Source organism: Pyxicephalus adspersus, chromosome 10 (assembly GCF_032062135.1).
Source record: "Pyxicephalus adspersus chromosome 10, UCB_Pads_2.0, whole genome shotgun sequence".
NCBI classification, from domain to species: Eukaryota; Metazoa; Chordata; class Amphibia; order Anura; family Pyxicephalidae; genus Pyxicephalus; species Pyxicephalus adspersus.
In genome coordinates, this window is record NC_092867.1 from 10,021,754 (window position 1) to 10,040,599 (window position 18,846).

General features: G+C 36.9%; 1 protein-coding gene across 5 annotated transcripts in view; it reads left to right on the forward strand.

The window, feature by feature from the left end:
- LOC140338836 (zinc finger matrin-type protein 4-like) overlaps positions 1-18,846 on the forward strand; it is a 289,898-nt gene that overhangs the window by 235,306 nt on the left and 35,746 nt on the right. For all 5 annotated transcript variants that reach the window (XM_072423151.1, XM_072423152.1, XM_072423155.1 and 2 more), the window contains one exon: positions 9,662-9,758. In XM_072423151.1, the coding sequence (XP_072279252.1) occupies positions 9,662-9,758 (97 nt within the window). The remainder of the gene's footprint in view (positions 1-9,661; positions 9,759-18,846) is intronic.

Consider the following 18,846-nt stretch of genomic DNA (forward strand, 5'->3'; position numbering starts at 1 on the left):
ATATAAGACCTACCCTGAAAATAAGACCTAGTGTGTTTTTGGAAGCCCAAAAAAATATAAGACAGTGTCTTATTTTCGGGGAAACACGGTATATCTGTCATACTAGACCCATACTTTATTCCTGTACATTCTAGATCTGTTGCTTTTTACACCATTTAAATGGTATTTACCACTACCCTTTATCACTGGTATGAACGTTTTGCCAAGATCTCATCTGAAAGCTTCAGGTCTTGACTTTGTAATGCATGAAGGATGGCTATTCAGCCCATGAAAAATACCTTGATGCCATGTATTATCACCTGCCAGCATCGGCTTCTATTTCCCAGCAAGGTGATATTATTTGCTACTAGTGAAGCATGTTGTTTTCACTATGAAAATTAAACTGACAAAACCACAGCTGATGCCACAATAACGTATAAATGTCTTGCATAACAATCTTGACACGGAAAGGCTTTCATTATCACTGTGGTTAATGACACTTAAATCTGTTACTAATCACCTGGCACCTAGATTCCTGTATATTCTGTATACATATTGCTTTCAGTACAGAAGCTTGATACTGGCTCAATTACATAGTCACTTAGCTGGAACAAATATGCTGGATAAAGTCTTCAGCCTTTTTAGTGTTCACTGGCTCCATACTTGTTTCATGTCAGTGTCTTGCTAGGATTCAGGTTTAGAATGACAACTCTGGAACCTGATTTTTTATACTGGTACCTTTTGTAGAACAGCCTGTGCTGTCTCTTTGCAAAAAATAAATTTACTACTTAACTAAATTTTGTGTGGGCAAGTCTATTAAGTCAGCAATGGCAGCTTCCATATTTCTATCCTTATCTAGTCTATCCTTATGTTAGCTCATTTGGGGCTCTTGTTGACTGGGGTTCTTGTCAAATACACGCATATACTATTTAAAAGCAAACACATCCATTGAACATGAAAAGGCTCTTCCATAATACTTTGCATGGCCTGAAGTTCAAAATCATCACAATAGGACATATTGCATGCAAAAGCAGAGCAACACAAAGCAGGTCAAACGCCGTCTCTGAATGGCCTTGTGTACTACTCAGTCAGTGGGATGTTGCTATCTTGTGTTTGACATGTATTAGGAACATACATTAAATGCAAGAAAAACATGTGCATCGACTTGATCCAAAAAAACTGAAAGTTCAGCGGGGCTTTAAATTAGGTCTAGCTATATTGTGTCATGCTCCTGGTAAAACATATGAGTATTACTATTCTGACTCCCAGAGACTTCCCTCATTCAAGACAGGACAAGATAGATAAACTTGGACACAAACCCTGACAACTTTATGTGAATTTATTTAGCTCAGATAACATTTAAAGTTCCCCCCTAAACAGCAGATAAATGCTAATAGTGCAATTACATTTTGTTTAATTGAGAAAAACAGATGGATGGTAATTGGAAACCTCAAAACAATTCAAGAAAGAAGAACAGGGTGGTTTTCTTGGTGAGCTATTGAAAATAAAAGGCAAATTGTAAACCTTTTTCATAACATTTAATACTGTTTTGAAAATGCTGCCATTTTAGATTAACAGATTTTACATCTTCATTAGATTGGATTTAACAAACCGCTTTGAATGTAGATTCTTGACTCACCCACAAAATGCTTCTTTCCATGTTTCAGTGTGATGGGAAGAAGATAGATGTATGTTGTGATTATAGGTAATCCACGTGGGTAAAGCCATGTAACTGAAAAATGGTCCAATTACCACGCATAGTCAATGTAAATGTCATGATCAGTATGCAGGGAAACGTGAGCCACATAGGAATGGGGATCACTGTAAATCGGTACTCCTTACCAATGGACCAAAGTTTATAGAAATCCATATACAAGCATGCAAATATTAGTTATATCGTTTTTTATCAGTAGAAGCAAATGCTCCATGAGTTCTTAAAATGTCTGATGCCTTGGGGCTTCTAAGTATTTTTCTCCACTAATTGGTATTGGCAAACCTGCAAATTTAAACATGCAATAATATCTGAGATTGTGTGGCAAGTTGAGTCGAGTTGTTCAGAAAGATTTATAATGAAATTTATAGCTGCCTATAAAGCATAGAGTATAGCTGTATAATTATGTACAGTTATCCTTTACCCTCACCACCTGTACATACTGTAAAAGCTACTCCATATTGGGGTTGTGCTATTAGGGTATTGTGCTAATACGCATGTTGCATTCCTGTCTCCAGCCCTCCCATAAGTTAATGTTAAGCTTGGCCTATTTGGAGCTAAAGGCCCACCTGTGTCAATCAACAGTCCAGTGTAAAGGTATCCATGGAGTTGAGGATCTAAATTAATTTCTTTGTATCCAACCAGCTACCATAATAATTTTAGAATATACAAAGATACTTGTTGTCTGCTTTTTGAAATATTGTAATATTGGCTTGTTGGTAATGTGATGTAAGCAGCTTTTCTTGACCTTTATCTCTCTATAGAGAAACCCTTGAAAGATCTTTCAGGTTATCAGGGAACCTTTGCTATAATTTCATCCAGAGCTCACAGCACATTAGCGTGATGATCAATAGTAACATTACCTCTTACATAACCAGCCAGTGAAAAGAATGTCACCCTTACAGATAACCAAAAAGATCATTGGTGTCACCTAAACTTACCCAAGAGGCACACACTACACATTGCTCAAGGAACCCCTAGCAACCTCTGGTGAAACCCTAGGGTTCCACAAAATCCTGGTTGAGAAACACTGCTCTATAACCATGATACTGTGAAGTACTTTGCTATCCATCAGCCTCTGTAGGCAAAAAGAGAGATGGCAAGGAACTAATATAAAAGGATATATCCCCAGTGACTGCTTTGAGCTGTGGTGTCATCAGGATTGCTGGAATTACTACATATAATACAAAGCCAGACAGAAATGAGCTCTCTGTCTACTGTCAAGCTTAACTGAAATCATAGGAGGAATATCAATCTGAAAATAGCGTTGCAATATGAGTTTTCTCTGACAAATCTGTCTCTCTTTCAGTCTGGGATCTGTACAGACAGATAACTGCCACAAAAAAACAATGGTCCTCCATTCTGCCATACTTTGCATTTCACCTCATCTGACTACTTTTAAGTCACAAATGTGAAAATGTCTTTGTCTTTATTGTACCTTATGCTCCTCCACCTTTTCCCCCACTGCTATCTAAACACATGGCCAATATTAATGTGATTTTAATGGTCTACACATAAATTCAATTATAGTTATAGACTCTGGCTTGCTGACAACACTTTAATTTTGGATAAAATCACAAAATGTCAGGCACAGTACTGTGACATTTCGTTAAAATGACTGGTTTAATGATTAAATAATGAGCTAAAATCCTATTAAGAGGAAAAAGCATTTAACTTATCCTTCCCGGTAAAAAAGAAAAGCTTGTAGGCTTATATTTTGTAAATGCACTAAATACCTAGCTCTTCTAAAATAAATACAGATTTGCATCATATACTGCAAAGTTTCTGCGAAAAAAAGTAATAAGTTCTTCTTTACTGGAGTACTTGATAATTCTCCCTGCACAAGTGGGTTGAATGGTGAGATGGTAGTTTCGTAAGTGATTATGTGTAAAGTTTGGGTTTGAAATTTTGTATGCTGCAACAAAATATGTGTTAATTGAAAGGAACAGTCTTATACTAAAATAGATTGCTGCCCTAGATAGAAATAATGCACCATGGCAAAAAAAGCTCACAAGGTCACATATGTGTGTTTCAACAATGAGAACCTGTTCTATGTAGGCATGCACACACCTCTGGCTATAGGCTATTGGGCAATTCTTCATTGGCACTTTCATACCATGGCAAACAATCATAACTTTTTAATCCTAACCTTTCTCATTTTTAGAACTCTACATTAGAGGTCTGTCATGATTGGTCCTGATAATCCCTCCCCAGCCTTGTTACAAAAGAGATAAAAATATGGTGTACCAATACAACACAAATTTTTACATTGAATTTAATTAGAAACATTTATGAATCATGGGTAAAAGTTAATTAACACATTTTTTGTGTCCAATGTGAACAATGTAGTAATTTTGAATAGAAGTTGTGTTAACCTTGGGTGAAAAACCCATATAGCTAAAACTAAAAAATGTTTCTACACTATTCAAAAAGGGTCAACTATGTTTGGCTTCCCACGCTTTTGAATAACAATTTACTATTTATGGAATTTACATTTCACTCAGAAATCCAGTGCTTGTAAAGTAGGAAATCTGGTTGTGACAATGCAGATGCTTATAATGAGTACTTCTGGACTTTGGTACACTGTGGGGCTTATATTGCTAATGTGTGGACTTTGAGTAAGAAATGAACCATGCAAGACAATATCAATTCAACTGATCAATACTCATGATCAATACTCAATATCAAATCAACTGATTAATACTCATGCTTTAAATGTTTTTTTTTTACCATAATTCATAATTATTTGTTTGTATATGGGGTTCTTTTTTAATTATAGAATAATGTTTCATGGTATTTCAATAGTGTGTGTAATTTTAAAATTTGGTTACCCTTATAGGTAAATTAAAGCAAATACCCATTATGCATGCCAGATATAAATATATAGATATGTATTATAATTTCATTGCATTTAGCTCAATGGTTGTGCACTCAGAACCTCTAGACAGTATAAAATAATAGCAATAAATAGGACTGCAGAGGACCCTGGTAAGTATACCATGACCTACTAATGACTCATTCATAACCTCGTTACATGTTCAATGACAGCCAGGAATTTTCTAGGGCTGCCCTCACTCTGTGGAACTCTATTCCTCACCCTTGTTAGACCTGCTTCTACCTTTAAAATCCATTTGTTTCAAAGTGACTAAACTGTTTTCTTATGTCTCTTAAACCCTACTACTAACCCACCATTCCACCATGCCTTCGCAATGAAATATTACTGTTAATCACCGAAAGGAATTTATGTTAGAAAATACTCAAATCCTTCCATACTCCTCGCTAAAGAGAGGTATGTGTATTTCCTCAGTTGCACCTATTACACTTTCTCCCAACCAAGTTAAAATAGTACAATTTATGTAAAAATACTCATGTAAGTTCCATAATTGCTATATTATGTTACCGGTATCTCAAAAGTAATTTTTGTTATGTTTAAATCTGAGGCTTTTATTAAACAAATGGTTGACAATCCTGCCATGGACTTCTTGTAATTGGGTGACGACACTCTTTCCAAGGCTTGCAATTGTACTTCTCCATTGTCTTTTTGCCAGGTGGATCTCTGATAGAGACTACAAATGGCCATTTCAATTTACATCATGCCAGCATTTGTTTTACTGTAATCACCATAAAGAATTCTGCCTGGTGAAATGTCACGCAGGCATCGTTTTAGCTTGTGGACAGAAAGAGGCTATAAATGATGAACAGAACTGAAAAGCAATAAAGGATTGGAAGATGGTCAAATCAATAATTTTATTTAAGAGAATACATTGGCAGTAGTTTATTATGCAGAGCGCTTTAGCAAAATAAAATGTTCAGTTTGGGTTTTGTATGTAAGAGTAATATATGTGCGTTCCCTGGCATGAGGCTCTGCAGATATGCTAATCATCCTGATAGAATACAGACACAACAAAAGCAAGACATTAGGATTATTATGCATTCATTGACACAGAGCCAAAAAAAATCCAAATTCACAAGTGGGAATAGCTGATGGCGTTCACATTTCTAATCTACATTAGTGTGGTCAAACAGCTAAAAACAATAATGTGTGCTTTAGGGAATATTGGTTACATTTATTAACCAGAGCAAGTCGTTTGGTGCTTTGTTAATTGAATTTACAATAGCACTGACAAATCTGCTTGCAAGACTGAGTACATCCAGCGACTCTCCTTCATTATGAAGAATGTACAACATCAAAGTGTCAGGTTTACCAGCTTCACATACTGAAAATGTGTTGAATGATTTACTAATCCATGTTCTAAACTAATAATAATACATTCTGAAGCTGTTCCTGATGGCACAATCATCTGTTTAGAAAACAATTTATTCATTTAACATGACGTCAGTGCTGTTGTAAATTCAATAAGCAAAGCACCAAACTACTTGCTGTGGTTAATAAATGTAACCAATATTCCTTAAAGTACACATGATTGTTTTTAGCTGTTTGACCACACTGTGAATGTGCATTGACAGTCCCCATGCAGTGAAATTCAGGCTGCACAGCTGGGAAGCTATTCTTCTGTTATTAAATGAGTATTGTGCAAAGTTTAGGCAACTATAGACACATTGGATTATTGTAGTCAGATCTGATAAATGGTTTCTGGTTGCAATGGGATACTGCTCTTTAATCATAGTCATTTCATTTTGTGCTAACCTAAATGTGTTACCACAATGGAGTACCTATATGAGAACACAATGGGCCCGATTTAATAATACTCCCCAAGATTGGAGAAGATAGACTTTTATGAGAGAACCTGAGTGATCCAGCAAACCTGAAATGGAATTTGGTATTAACAAATGTTTTCAATCCTTAACTAGATCCATTCCAGGTTTACTGGATCAACTGGGCTCCTCCATGAAAGTATATCTTCACCACTCTTGGAGAGCTTTCATAAATCAAACCTAATGTTTTACAGAAAATAATGAACCCAATGGCAGCTTGAAGTATAAGTTTAGCAAAACAAAGTTCTCCTACTTTTTTCCCTTTTGGTCTGGTAAATATTCTGTTGAAAGTGTTTTACTATATTGTTTAATGGTGCAAAAGAATACCTAATGCTCGTGCCAGAAACCACGTGCTGTCCTATGCACTGTATCCTAAAACCCATAAATTGCACAATTATGGGGGTTGACTAGGCCCATTTTAATTCTAGGCTGAGGGCAGGAGCTACCAGAGCTGGGACCTGTGGTCTATCTCCATTTTTGAAGTGGCAATTCATCTACATCTATACAGGGATTCCTCTCTGTTATTGCCTGTCGGTTTGCACTTTCCCTCATCATGAGCTCTTGGTTTGCTTTGAGGCCCTATATATATTTGAATGAAGATGACAAGATACTGTAATGTATAATATATATGCTATAAGTAATTATCTCTCAACGTTCTTATCCTGATGAAGCGGCATTGACAGCGAAACGTGTCGAGACACCCTTTAATGTTGTGAGATGCTATACTGTTAGCTTTAAATCATTTGATATACTATGGTTCGATCTTCAAGCAATATTGATATTCAGATTGTGCCTTCTTGGATGTTAAGACAAATGGCATTATCTTTTATTGGTGTTTTAATATTTTCTAAATAAAAAGTTTTTGTTACTTGATTTTATATATGTGCCAATTAGGTCCCCTTTTTTCTGCATATTTTGAACTATTTTAATTCTAACTTATTAGCAATTGTAAAGTTAAAAGGCCAAAATATATACAATATACTCTTGTTGGATGTCTGGCTACTGCTGGAAGGTTTACTATTTATTTGAACCAATTAGATTTAACCTTTCACAGTTTAAATCAATCAAAGCCATGGAAGGTGATTGCTGGTTGGTTGTTAAAAATTTCTATGGTATTTTAAAATTGATCTCCTTTGAATTGATTTTAGATACAATGTATGAAACAGATCCCTCCCATTTTGTTGTATGCTGCTGTCATCAAAAATAGAGTTGCTTAATGTTCGATATTGGCAGCTGTTATAATACTTCAGTAACTCTCTCCATGCAATAGGCAGCCAAAGAGTGACAGGGAAAGTAATGTCCTTGACATCTGCTGTGATTTATACAACAGTGTAATGCAAGCAATGGCTGCATGTCACTTATTATTTGAAGACAAGATGACAGCTTTGAGAAATAGAGGGAAGAGACCCGCGATATGTAATCAATCTTTGCTCATAGTTTGATAGCTGGTATTTATTTCCTTGTCTATTGTACCTACGTTCTATCTGCTATATAAAAATACACTTCTATCTGTGCAAATGGAAGTGTTTCCTGATTTAGGTTGAAATTAAATTGTAGCAGTTTGATATCCATTTGTGTGTTATGGTTCCTAAATATAGCATGAAATTAGGATTTAATACATTATGCAGGCCTGTTCTTTTCCATGACAGAGCGGGACAAACAACTCCACCATACCTCAGCAGAATATACTTACCTTTTCTTCACTCCTTCTAAGTATATAGGAGCATAGGATTCAACTATATGATAGCACATGAATAGTACGAAAGTTGATAGCCCTGGGGAAGTCAGTACTACAGAGACTGTTGGTTTATGCGGGGCTTTTCCTTTACTGCCAGGGTCTGAACAGAGCAGTGTGGGAGTGAAAATAAGGTAAGTATAGGTGTAAGTTGAAGTCTGCATTAAAGTGAACGTGCTTGACCTGCATGGGAAAAGCTGTTTCACTTAAAGCCTGCAAGATATGAAAGATGGTAAAAAGTGTCTTGCCTATTCCATGCTATATATGTCCCAGGACAGCACTGCCCTTTCCAAAGGAGTATTGACATGTGGCTTTCAGATTTATTTACATGTATATAATTAAAGCCCATTTTGTGTCAGAAAAAAATAAAATAATTAAAGCATATATCAAGCCATTAACCATTAACGAATGTCAGCAGGACAGGATGTCATGGATAGCAAAAAAACAGGGGGGTTATAATGCTTCCCGACTAACAAAAACTATAGAACTAAATGTATTCTTGTATTTTAGACCCTTGGTTAAAAATAGTTATATTTCCATTAAAACTGAAAGCCACATTGCTATGTCAAGACGCTTCTAGGAAGTGCTGCCCTGTTCTTTTATGAAGACACCAATGTCAAAATATGAGTTGTAAGCTTACTTGGATGAAATACCACCCTCCATTGTATTTCATTACCATTTATTGCATTCAGCAGCCCATTAGGTTGAACTGCTAACCCAATGTACTACATTGCACAGAAATAGAGATTGTAAACTCTTTTAGGCAGGGTCCTCTCCTTCTCCTGTGTCATTGTTTGGATCTGCCTGTCATTTGTAACCCCTACTTATTCTACAGCACTGTGTAGTATGACAACACTTAATATATACAGTATAATATTACCAATAAATGTAGTGCATTATATGGTAAGTGTGTTAAAACCACAGCAACACAAGGCAGTGCATTGTGGAGCAGCAGGGCATTGGTAAGGTTTGCTTGGGCAACAAGGTCTTTAATAAGTCGAGTTTTAATGACAAAAGACAAAAAAATGACGAAAGGTAAACTGCATTGCCGATTGATAGATATTTGTGCTGATAATATTTAGTCCTTTAGAAACATGGATTGTTCTTTCTTGCTTCATAAGCTTAGTCCTGCACTTATACACAACACTCGTTTAGATTGATTTCCAAGTGCTAAGTAGGTTTCCCATGGACTTAATAATAAGAATATGGTAATAAGAACAAGGAAATCTTATGAGTATATTTGTGCAGGGGTATTTTATTTATTATAGTGTGAAATTATAATGAAAGCAGAAGTTCTAATTAGTAAACACATGAAAATATCTTCTATATGAATACACTTTTACCATGGTGACTGCATTGCACTCGCCACTAAATAACTGTATCTGATACCTTTACCATGTTTATCTTATTCTAATAGAAGAAACTGCAATATAAGAATAGTAATTATTATTTGAAAATTTCCTTTTCAAAAATGTATATGCTTGTATGGTTTTAATTATTTTGTTTTCATCTTTCTGCAGCATTACGGAGCAGCTATTCTTGCAACATATGCAATATGGTTCTGAACTCAGTGGAGCAGTATCATGCACATTTGAAGGGTGCACGGCATCAGAACAAGTAAGAGATTTACTCTTCTTACTCTACTATCTTGTGTAGTTGTTAAGCTGTCTGAGCATTTTTTACACAACCGCTCTGGACACAGGTACACAGCAAGCAGCTGATCTGCATTTCCCAGCATTCCTGGGTGCATCCCAATTGGTAACCAGTGGGTGAGCAATGCGCATGAATGAAGAGTGCTACAGTAGCACCTGTATCCACTGTAACATGATGAACACAGAAACAACTTTCTGTTAAATAAATTTAGGTCTTTTGCAGTTGAGTGCTTGGCAGAATTTACAGTTCACAGTTTAGTGGTATTTTTGATTTATCCCAGCCCAGCCTATTGTGTGGCCTCCAAAGCCTCTGATAAGATGACACTCACAATGTCTTTCAGTACCAATTAAAATTATTTATTGTGTGTTTAAATTTACATATTTCTCTTTTAGCTGCAGATAGCTTTATTTTACTTCACATGTCTGTTTTAGTTAATAGGACACTGCACATAGATGATCAGTTACCTCCTTTTTCACACACTCCATTTGCAGAGATGCCAGCCCCAAACTGGCAGGGAACCTTCTCTTTTGACTTTATTTGCAGACATTCTTTCATGCAATAATCTCCATTCCTATCTGTCAGACAAATTATTTCAAACTTTGTTGAATCCAGAGCACCAGTTGCCATTTTTCTGTACTACAGTCCTTGTGATTCCTGCAAAGTAAAGTCAACTGGCTTTGCTTCCCCTTTGGAGGAATGACTTTGTGTATGTAGCTTTTACACAAAGCACTTCTGCCCACTTTCACTAAATATCTTCTGCTCTCGATGGGATGGGCACTTGATCTTTTTCTTGTCTTTATCACTTAGTTTTTTTAGCTGTTGTCTATTTTGCCTATCTTCAATACGCTTCTCCAGTAGAGCTATAAGAACATTTGTGAAAATGCCTAGCTAGTGCAAAATTTCTGCTTGAAAAGAAGCTTACTGATGTAAGGTGACCCCCTGAAATCTATGTTCTTTTTGACACAATGTTAATCCACCACCTCTGTTGCAATCTACACACACTCCTTTCTACTGATATACCAATACTGAAACAAATTAGCATCTAATAAAAGCATTATAGTGAATTTTTAGTAGTTACATCCAATACCATATACAGTGTCTGTTCTCTAAGACTACACGCTATGAAGATGTTTACCGAGGAATCAAATTGACATGCCATTTAGGGTGGCAGATATAATTTATGTATATATTTTTTTTTAACAGTCTTCAGGAAAAAACAAATCCAATCGGCCTACATTCATAATAGGAGAAAATCACAGTCTAGCAAAGTTCATCCTACTCGTTAATTCTTTAACAATCCAGAGAATACATGGTAAAACTTTTGGAAAATATAGGCCACTGTGCATTTACAGGCTAAGCCTTCAGAATGGCAGCTACATTTTTCCTTCAGTGCAATAACCAAGGTGCATTTCAACTTATGTAGATTTTAATTCTTTTCTCAATATGAGTACTTCTAATGCACACTGGTTGACAAGTGTAGTAAGAGTTCATTTTTCTGTGGTCACATTGGTCTTTGTGATATACAAATTCAGCCGCAAAGTGAAAGAAATGCAAGCTCAGCTCCCGATCCTTGTATAATATATGCTTTGAAAAAACAGCTGCATAGTGTATATAGCTTGTGCTAGCATTTTAAATCTTTATGGCACTATGATCCTCCCTGAATTTGGTGGGGAAGTAAAGCCAATACTGAGTATGTTACCAGTGTATGATTACAGTGCTGTAAAGGTAATGCATTAAAATATCGGGATACAATGCATCATTTTTCAGAGTTATATGGTTGAATGTGTAATACCTAGGCTCTGGCATTATATTTGGATTCATATGACTGATTACTTTCTCTACAACATAGACAAGTCTGAGACTTGCACTTTGCTGATTGATGCTGTGAAGAGTCTATTTAGGATATGTGTGTGGAAGCATCCTACATTGTTACATCTTATATCCATCATGTGCAGCAACACAATGGTCAGTACATACGTGTGTGTGTGTGTGTGTGTGCGCCTAACTAATATATCTACATACACGTGTGTATACCTAATATATCAAGTATGCAGGTTTGTCATCTACACCGCCACTTATTCGTACAGCTCTTTGTATTATGTCAGTGCTTTATAAATAATTTACACATATAATAACAAAAGCTGTACACAGTGGCTTGGTATATGGCCAGATAAGATGCACTGATGTGTGGCTCTCCCTTCTCTCTTGGTATTTCTCCAGTTAATGTGGCTTCTATGGCAGTAAAATGTTCTTCATGGGGAAATACAACATACAAAGTGTAGGGAATAAATTGGGACCTCAGGACATTAACAGCATTACCACAGTGCTCTGATATGCCATCTAGTTCATCCCGAAGCACCTCACAGGCTCCCCTTTTTTTCAGGATGACTGTGATATTGACCTCTTTTTTATTAAAGTTCTCCAAGGCTGGGGAGAATACACTTTTACCAGTGAAGCTGCATGATCCAGCAAACCTGGAATGGATCTGGTCCAGAATTGAAAACATTTTCTAACAAATAGCTAAGGACTTTTAGGAAATCCATTCCGGGTTTTCTGTATAACCCAGCTTCACTGATGAAAGTGTATTCTCTACCAGCAAGATGACCCTTTCCCTTTCTACTACTATTCTACCACTACAAATAATTAAAAGGTTAATGGGAGATGGAAACAGCAGAATTCACACTTTATTATGATGACATGTATACTTAAAGGATGGCAGTTTATTTTGAGTATGTATATTAGTTGTATCTTCTATTTGATTTGTTGTGAATTCTGTCCCTTGGTTACTTAAGCCTGACTACTGGCCCTGCCTTCTTTAGTACTTTTTTTTTATTATTCTCAATGTTTTGTATGTATGTATGTATGTTATTCTATTGTTCCTGATTTATCAAAATGCTCTTACTAATACAATGGAATGCTCAGGTCAAATTAACTGTATCCCCATGACCTTGGGGAGATGACCTTGCTGTCTTTTCTCTCCTATGCACAATTACCCTGCAATCTAATTTGGAGCTGGAAAGGGTTTGCAGCATAGCGTAAAATTGTAAATAAAAGCCTGTTTACAGTACAAGCACGTTGTTATTTTACTGTGACAAGACAGTTTCTATGCCTAGATTTCACATTTCCTTAACATGCTAGAATGGCAGCGGCCCCTGGCATTTGTCTGTTATAAGTATTCATTATAATTAAACACAGAATTTCAGTAACAACTAAAACAATCCTTGTTTGCATATTTTTATTCATGTGGTTACAAAATCTATTCAAGCACTGAACAATAAAACATGGTTAGTGTTGTGATTGCATTAGTTTAAGATTAGTTTTCATAATTCAGCTCAGGATTTAGACAGTACTTGTTAGGCTTATAATAGGAATTCTTTATTTCAAATTGTACAATGTAAGAGTAGCTGTACTATCATCTAACAATTAGCTTTGCTAAGATTCACCCTTTGAACTGGTTCAGGTTCATGAATGGGGCTACTCAGAGACATTGACATTACATGTACTTATGATCAGTTAGGTCAGGAATGATTTTTAAAAATTTTGTTGACATCACTTATTCTACCTATTCTTGGTATATGAGTGTCAGAAGAAGGGGTTGTAAGTAATCAGCAGTCATTGTAAAGTTTCAGGACTAACTTAGTAAGCAGGATTGGATGAAAGTTGGTGTAGGAAGTAATAAGCCACTTGGGCTTGGTCTGGGAAAGTAGACATTTTGCGAAACTTAAAATGTAAAACTATAAATACTTTTGTAAAAAGGAGAACAAAATTTATTTCTACGAGGGGGTGCTGAGAAGTTCCTGTCTTTGCCCAGAAAAAAGATAGGCAGCGTTATGAAATAACACATTTATTCAACATATTCCCCCCTGACACTGATGCACTTGATACAGCTTAGTTGCAGCTTTTCTAGACTGTTTAAATAAAAGTCCTTTGGTTGGGCCGCAAACCAGCTCTCAGCAGCATCTTTGACATCAGAAATTTCCTCAAAACCTGGCCCCTTCAGGTGTTTTTTCAAATTTTGGAACAGATAAAAATCCGAAGGGGCCAGGTCAGGTGAGTAGGGGGGATGGTGGACCAATTGGAAACCCAGGGTGTTCAATTTGGCAGCCACAACGTTGCGTGGTGCGCAGGTGCATTGTCCTGCAAAAAAAGGATCCCTTTGGTCAACTTTCCACAACGTTTCATCCTAATTGCTTCCTTCAGCTGGTCCAGAAGGTTAGCATAACACTGTCCAGTGATACTAGAGATCTGAGGTAGGTAGTCCACCAACAGAATACCGTCTTTGTCCCAGAAAATGGACGCCATTACTTTTTTGGCTGATTTCTGGGTTTGGAACTTCTTCAGCAGCCGGAACCTGCTGTGGCGCCATTCCTTTGACTGTTCCTTGGTTTCAGGATCATAGATGTGGACCCAGGTTTCATCCTTAGTCACTAACCTAGTCGAAAAGTCCTGTGCAGCTTCAAAATGGGCCAAAACAGCTTTGGATGCTTCAACTCGTTCCTTCTTCTGATCACTGTTCAAAGATTTTGGCACCCACTTCACTGAAAGCTTGCGCATGTCTAGTATAGTGGTGATAACAAACCCAACACGCTTGAGATGTCTGTAAGTATCTGGGCTATTCGCTAGACCTCAATAATCAGCTTATCAGGTTGCTGGGTCAGTTGAGGTTGGGGTGCGCCCACTGCGGGGCTCATCCTTAATGGCCCAGTCTTGAAACGAGATATCCAGGTTTTGATGTGCTGTAGGAAGGACACTTCTCCCCCAGTGTTTGCAAAATCTCAGTGTGAATGTCCTTTGCTGACTTTGCCTGGAGAAACAAGAACTTCATGATGGCCCGTAACTCCAACGACATGAAATTTGCTTGTGCCTCCGCCATAACAGCTTTTCACTAAAGGAAACAACAGTTTTAATACTTAGACAGTTAAACAGTTACATACTAAGATACTAGGCTGTCATATACCCCCAAACTCATTTTTCTATTTCATCTGAAAGGGGACAAAGCCAGGAACTTACCACCACTCCCTCGTATATATTGTACAATATTGGTGCAATGGGGGTAATTAGGCAGGTATGAATTGCCCAGGCCATGGGGGAATGCTGGAATAAAATAGACAGCCTAAGCTAAAATGTGGCCCTGGTTGGAGGATGTGCACACAGACATCTCTGATGCTGGATTATTTTATAGTAAAATAAAGTAAATGGACTAAATTAAATAACCCTGATAATTTGGGTAAAACATAATCTTTTTGTCTGTGGGTACTTTTAAGTTGGAAGAATTGTTTTTACATTTCAATACATAATATATATATATATATATATATATATATATATATATATATATATATATATATACACATACTTATTTTTCTTACCGTATTTTTTGCCGTATAAGACGCACTTTTTCTTCCCCAAAACTAGGGGGGAAATACGAATAATGACAAATGTGTTATAAAATAATTAAAATAATATACTCACCCGATACCCAATCCTGCGTGTGTCTCTGGCTGCATGCAGCGTCTGTCTCTTCTCTCCTCTGCCAGCATCGTGTCTTCTCCTGTCTGTAAAGCAGAGCGAAAGAAGCCGACACAGCGCCACCTGCTGTTCCTTGTCCTAACTGCCGTACAGTGGAAAAAAAGCACAGAGTGATCAGAAGGGGAATTTGAATGACACAGCGTGATCAGAAAGGGAATTTGAAAGGCACAGAGTGATCAGAAAGGGAATTTGAATGGCACATGAGTGATCAGAAGGGGAATAATCTTTCAGAATCTTTTTTTTCTAGATTTTCCTCCTTTAAAATTGGGTGCGTCTTATATTCCGGAGCGTCTTATACGGTGAGAAATACGGTATACTATAGCATACTTTATGATGTTTGAGTGTATGTCAGGGGAGGGTTAGATTAATTCCTTCCTAAACTTTTAGGTAGCTGCTGTGAGGCTGCGGTATGTTTACCACTTCCACATGCCAGAAACAGCTGCCTCTGGAGAGACACTACATGGTAGCATCTTCCTGCGGCAGCCCCATAGGGAATTAATAGGGGTGTCAGTGAGAAGTACCACTCACTGCTGCCAGATGTCAAATGGGCAGGCACTGGTTCTTTAAAAACCAGCACTGTGGAGTGAGTTTTCAAACAGCTGGCATAGGGAGTCACACAGAATGGTGAGATTCAGAGGCTGGTCTGAACCTTCCTTAAAGGAGAACAGCATGTTTACTTTTATATTGTAATGATCTTTTACTTATGTTCGTAAATGAGGTGACACAAAGTGAGATTTTTTTTTTGAAAAATAACAAATCAGTATTATTTTTTTTAAAAAAAAGATAAAAAGTTTTTGCTTGCATGTTGAAGTCAGCATAAACTTTATTCACCTAGGATTACAGAAATTTTCTCTTCAGAAAGAAAATGTATAATCGTTTTTTTACTTGTACATGATTGCATCCATTGCAAGTGAAATTTTACAATACAATTACAAAAATATATTGATTTTTGACCTATTTTAGTTAATAGGGTGAAACAAAGTCTCTTGATTAGTCAAGGGATTCTAAGTAAAAAAAAAAAAAAAACTCAGAATGGAATTTTGGGTGCATGTGATCACGTTGTCAGGTATTTGAGGTATTTGGAAGTAGAAGCAAGCTAGAGATCCACCAGTAGTGTCAAGCATTTGCCAGCAGAGATGCACAGAGAATTTATTCTCTACATGTCCATAAATATCTTTGTGCACTTGGTGAAAGTGATTTTACGTAGCGGTCTTTGAATGCATATTTTATTAAACAGCTGTATTGGTTGTGTGCATTAGACAAATTTCATTACGTTTATTATATGTTATCAAGCTTTCTCAGCATCCAACCAGGTGCACTAATGGTGTAGGAAGACACAGCTGTACAGGGTTTATGCACCGCCTTTTCATATTTAGTTTTATTTTTTTTTCTGCTTTTTAAAAGGCTGCAGCACATTGTATTACGATAAGTGGAAACTGGGCAGATATATATTCCACCTTTTATTGGGGTTAGATAGTAAAGGTAAAAGTCTTTGCATTGATTTTTTTCTTTATATTGCTGGAGATTGATGATGCAGAGGCAGACTCAAGATCACTATTTCTCTCAATATTGATTCTATAATCTGCGCTGCAGTGACAGAATTTCAGTTCAAAAAGGTACTATCTGTCTGTAGATGTATTTCACATTAATATCCTGTCCTCTATTGTACCTAAATGCGAAGCAGTCTAGTAAACTATATAACTAGACTTTATATAAAAAAACTCATCACGAGAAACACAGAAGCCAATGCGGTCTCCTCTATTAAAATGTTAGTTGCCAGACTTTCATTCCAACCATTTTGCTTTCCTACTCTAAATACTTTGTAAACGATGCCAAAGAATGTTTAGGAGAGGAATGCGGGGTTCATACAGGGGTGACATGTAAGAGAAGAGTATTTTGGATCTGTCAGGATGTATGGTCATGCCTGCTGTAGGTATGACCGCAGACTGTAAATGCAGGAGAGGAGTGTAGAGGTATGACAGCAGATAGTTTGTGTAGACGTGTGCAGGTAATAATGGGGTCTCTATGTTGGGGTAAATACGTTCATAGTGAGAGTGAATGACAAGCATCAGAATGGTTCATCTTTTGATTTCCAAATGGTGATTACTTATTTTTTCCATAGTTAGAAACAAAAATCAAATGCATTTAAACACTCATTTGCAGAACTGACTAAATATAAAGTAGCAGCAGGGCAGAAATAAAGATGGAAATCAACATTTCATGAAAACTTGAAGGTCTGCTTTTCTGCCAGGCCCACCATCCAATTTAATTTAGTGGTAAACAAACCTTAAAACCAATAAAGGTTCTATGAAAAAGTACCTTGATTACAGCTTTTGGAAAACACAGGTGATGTCAAAGTGCCTGACCTATACTTTTCAATAGGTATGCACTCAAAATCTATTGAGAATTTGCCCAAGTCCCTTAAAGTTCTTTTAATATTTCAAGTGTTCACTGGAGCCAGTAGTGAGACCCAGTGGCAGTTTTTAACCTATTTTGTTTGTATTTATTAAAATATTATATAATATGTATTTACATTTTTTTGCTTAGGTAATGAAGTGAGGTGGTGGGGAGATTTTCATTAGAAGGTTTTTCTAGAACAGTGAATGCGGTGGGGAATGTCATTGCCAGTGCCCACCACTTCTACTAAAGTAGTCAGCAGACTGTGAACATGAAAGGGACCCAGGATGGAACAGTAGTATGTGAGTGGAATTGAATATCATGGAAGTGTAAAATAGGATCCCCAAACTTTAGAAGAAACTGTATAATGGAATTCAGGGAGGTGTGTGAGGTGTTCCTGGGGACGTGGTAGACTGCGTAGGGCTTTGTTGCCAGGAAATGTTTATCTTGGAAATAGGAGAGTAAGGCTGAGATTACCACTGGTTCACTGCAGATCAGAATTTCAGAACTGCATTGAGCTGTGTACTTGCAGCTAAGGGATTATTGTACATATGTACAAGAACTGACAAGCACATACCTTGGGTACTATATGCTGAGGGATTACATATGTGACATATTCCCGGGGCCTAAGGACTGAGTAATGGACCACCACTAGTTGAGGTCTGGGTGTCAAGAGGTTTATTTGTTCTTTTTTTAATGTATTTTAATGTCTAATATACTGAGTAGTTATAACACACACACTGATTATTCATTTATATATTGCACACTGCAGATGGGTCACTGAGCAGGTAAAGTTTTTAAAAGTGGGTTACTGAGGGGTCAATGGTCATTTCTGTAGCAGCCAATCACTAAGTTCATGCACATACTTTGCTGGTGTAAGAATCCCAGCTGAAGTTAAAATAGAAGGAGAAGACCAATGTGTCATCACAAACACTTTACAATTACTAAGAAGTTAAAAAAGAAACTTGTTTCTCCAGGGGTCGGATGGTAGAGGCTGCTTCGGCCAGCAGGAACGTTTAGAAGGTGTTCCTGGGCTAAATGTGTAATGATTATGGTGGACATAATTTCATGTTCAATTCCATGTTCAAAATTGAATTTGTGTGGTTGGAGAGTGCGAGTAATGGGA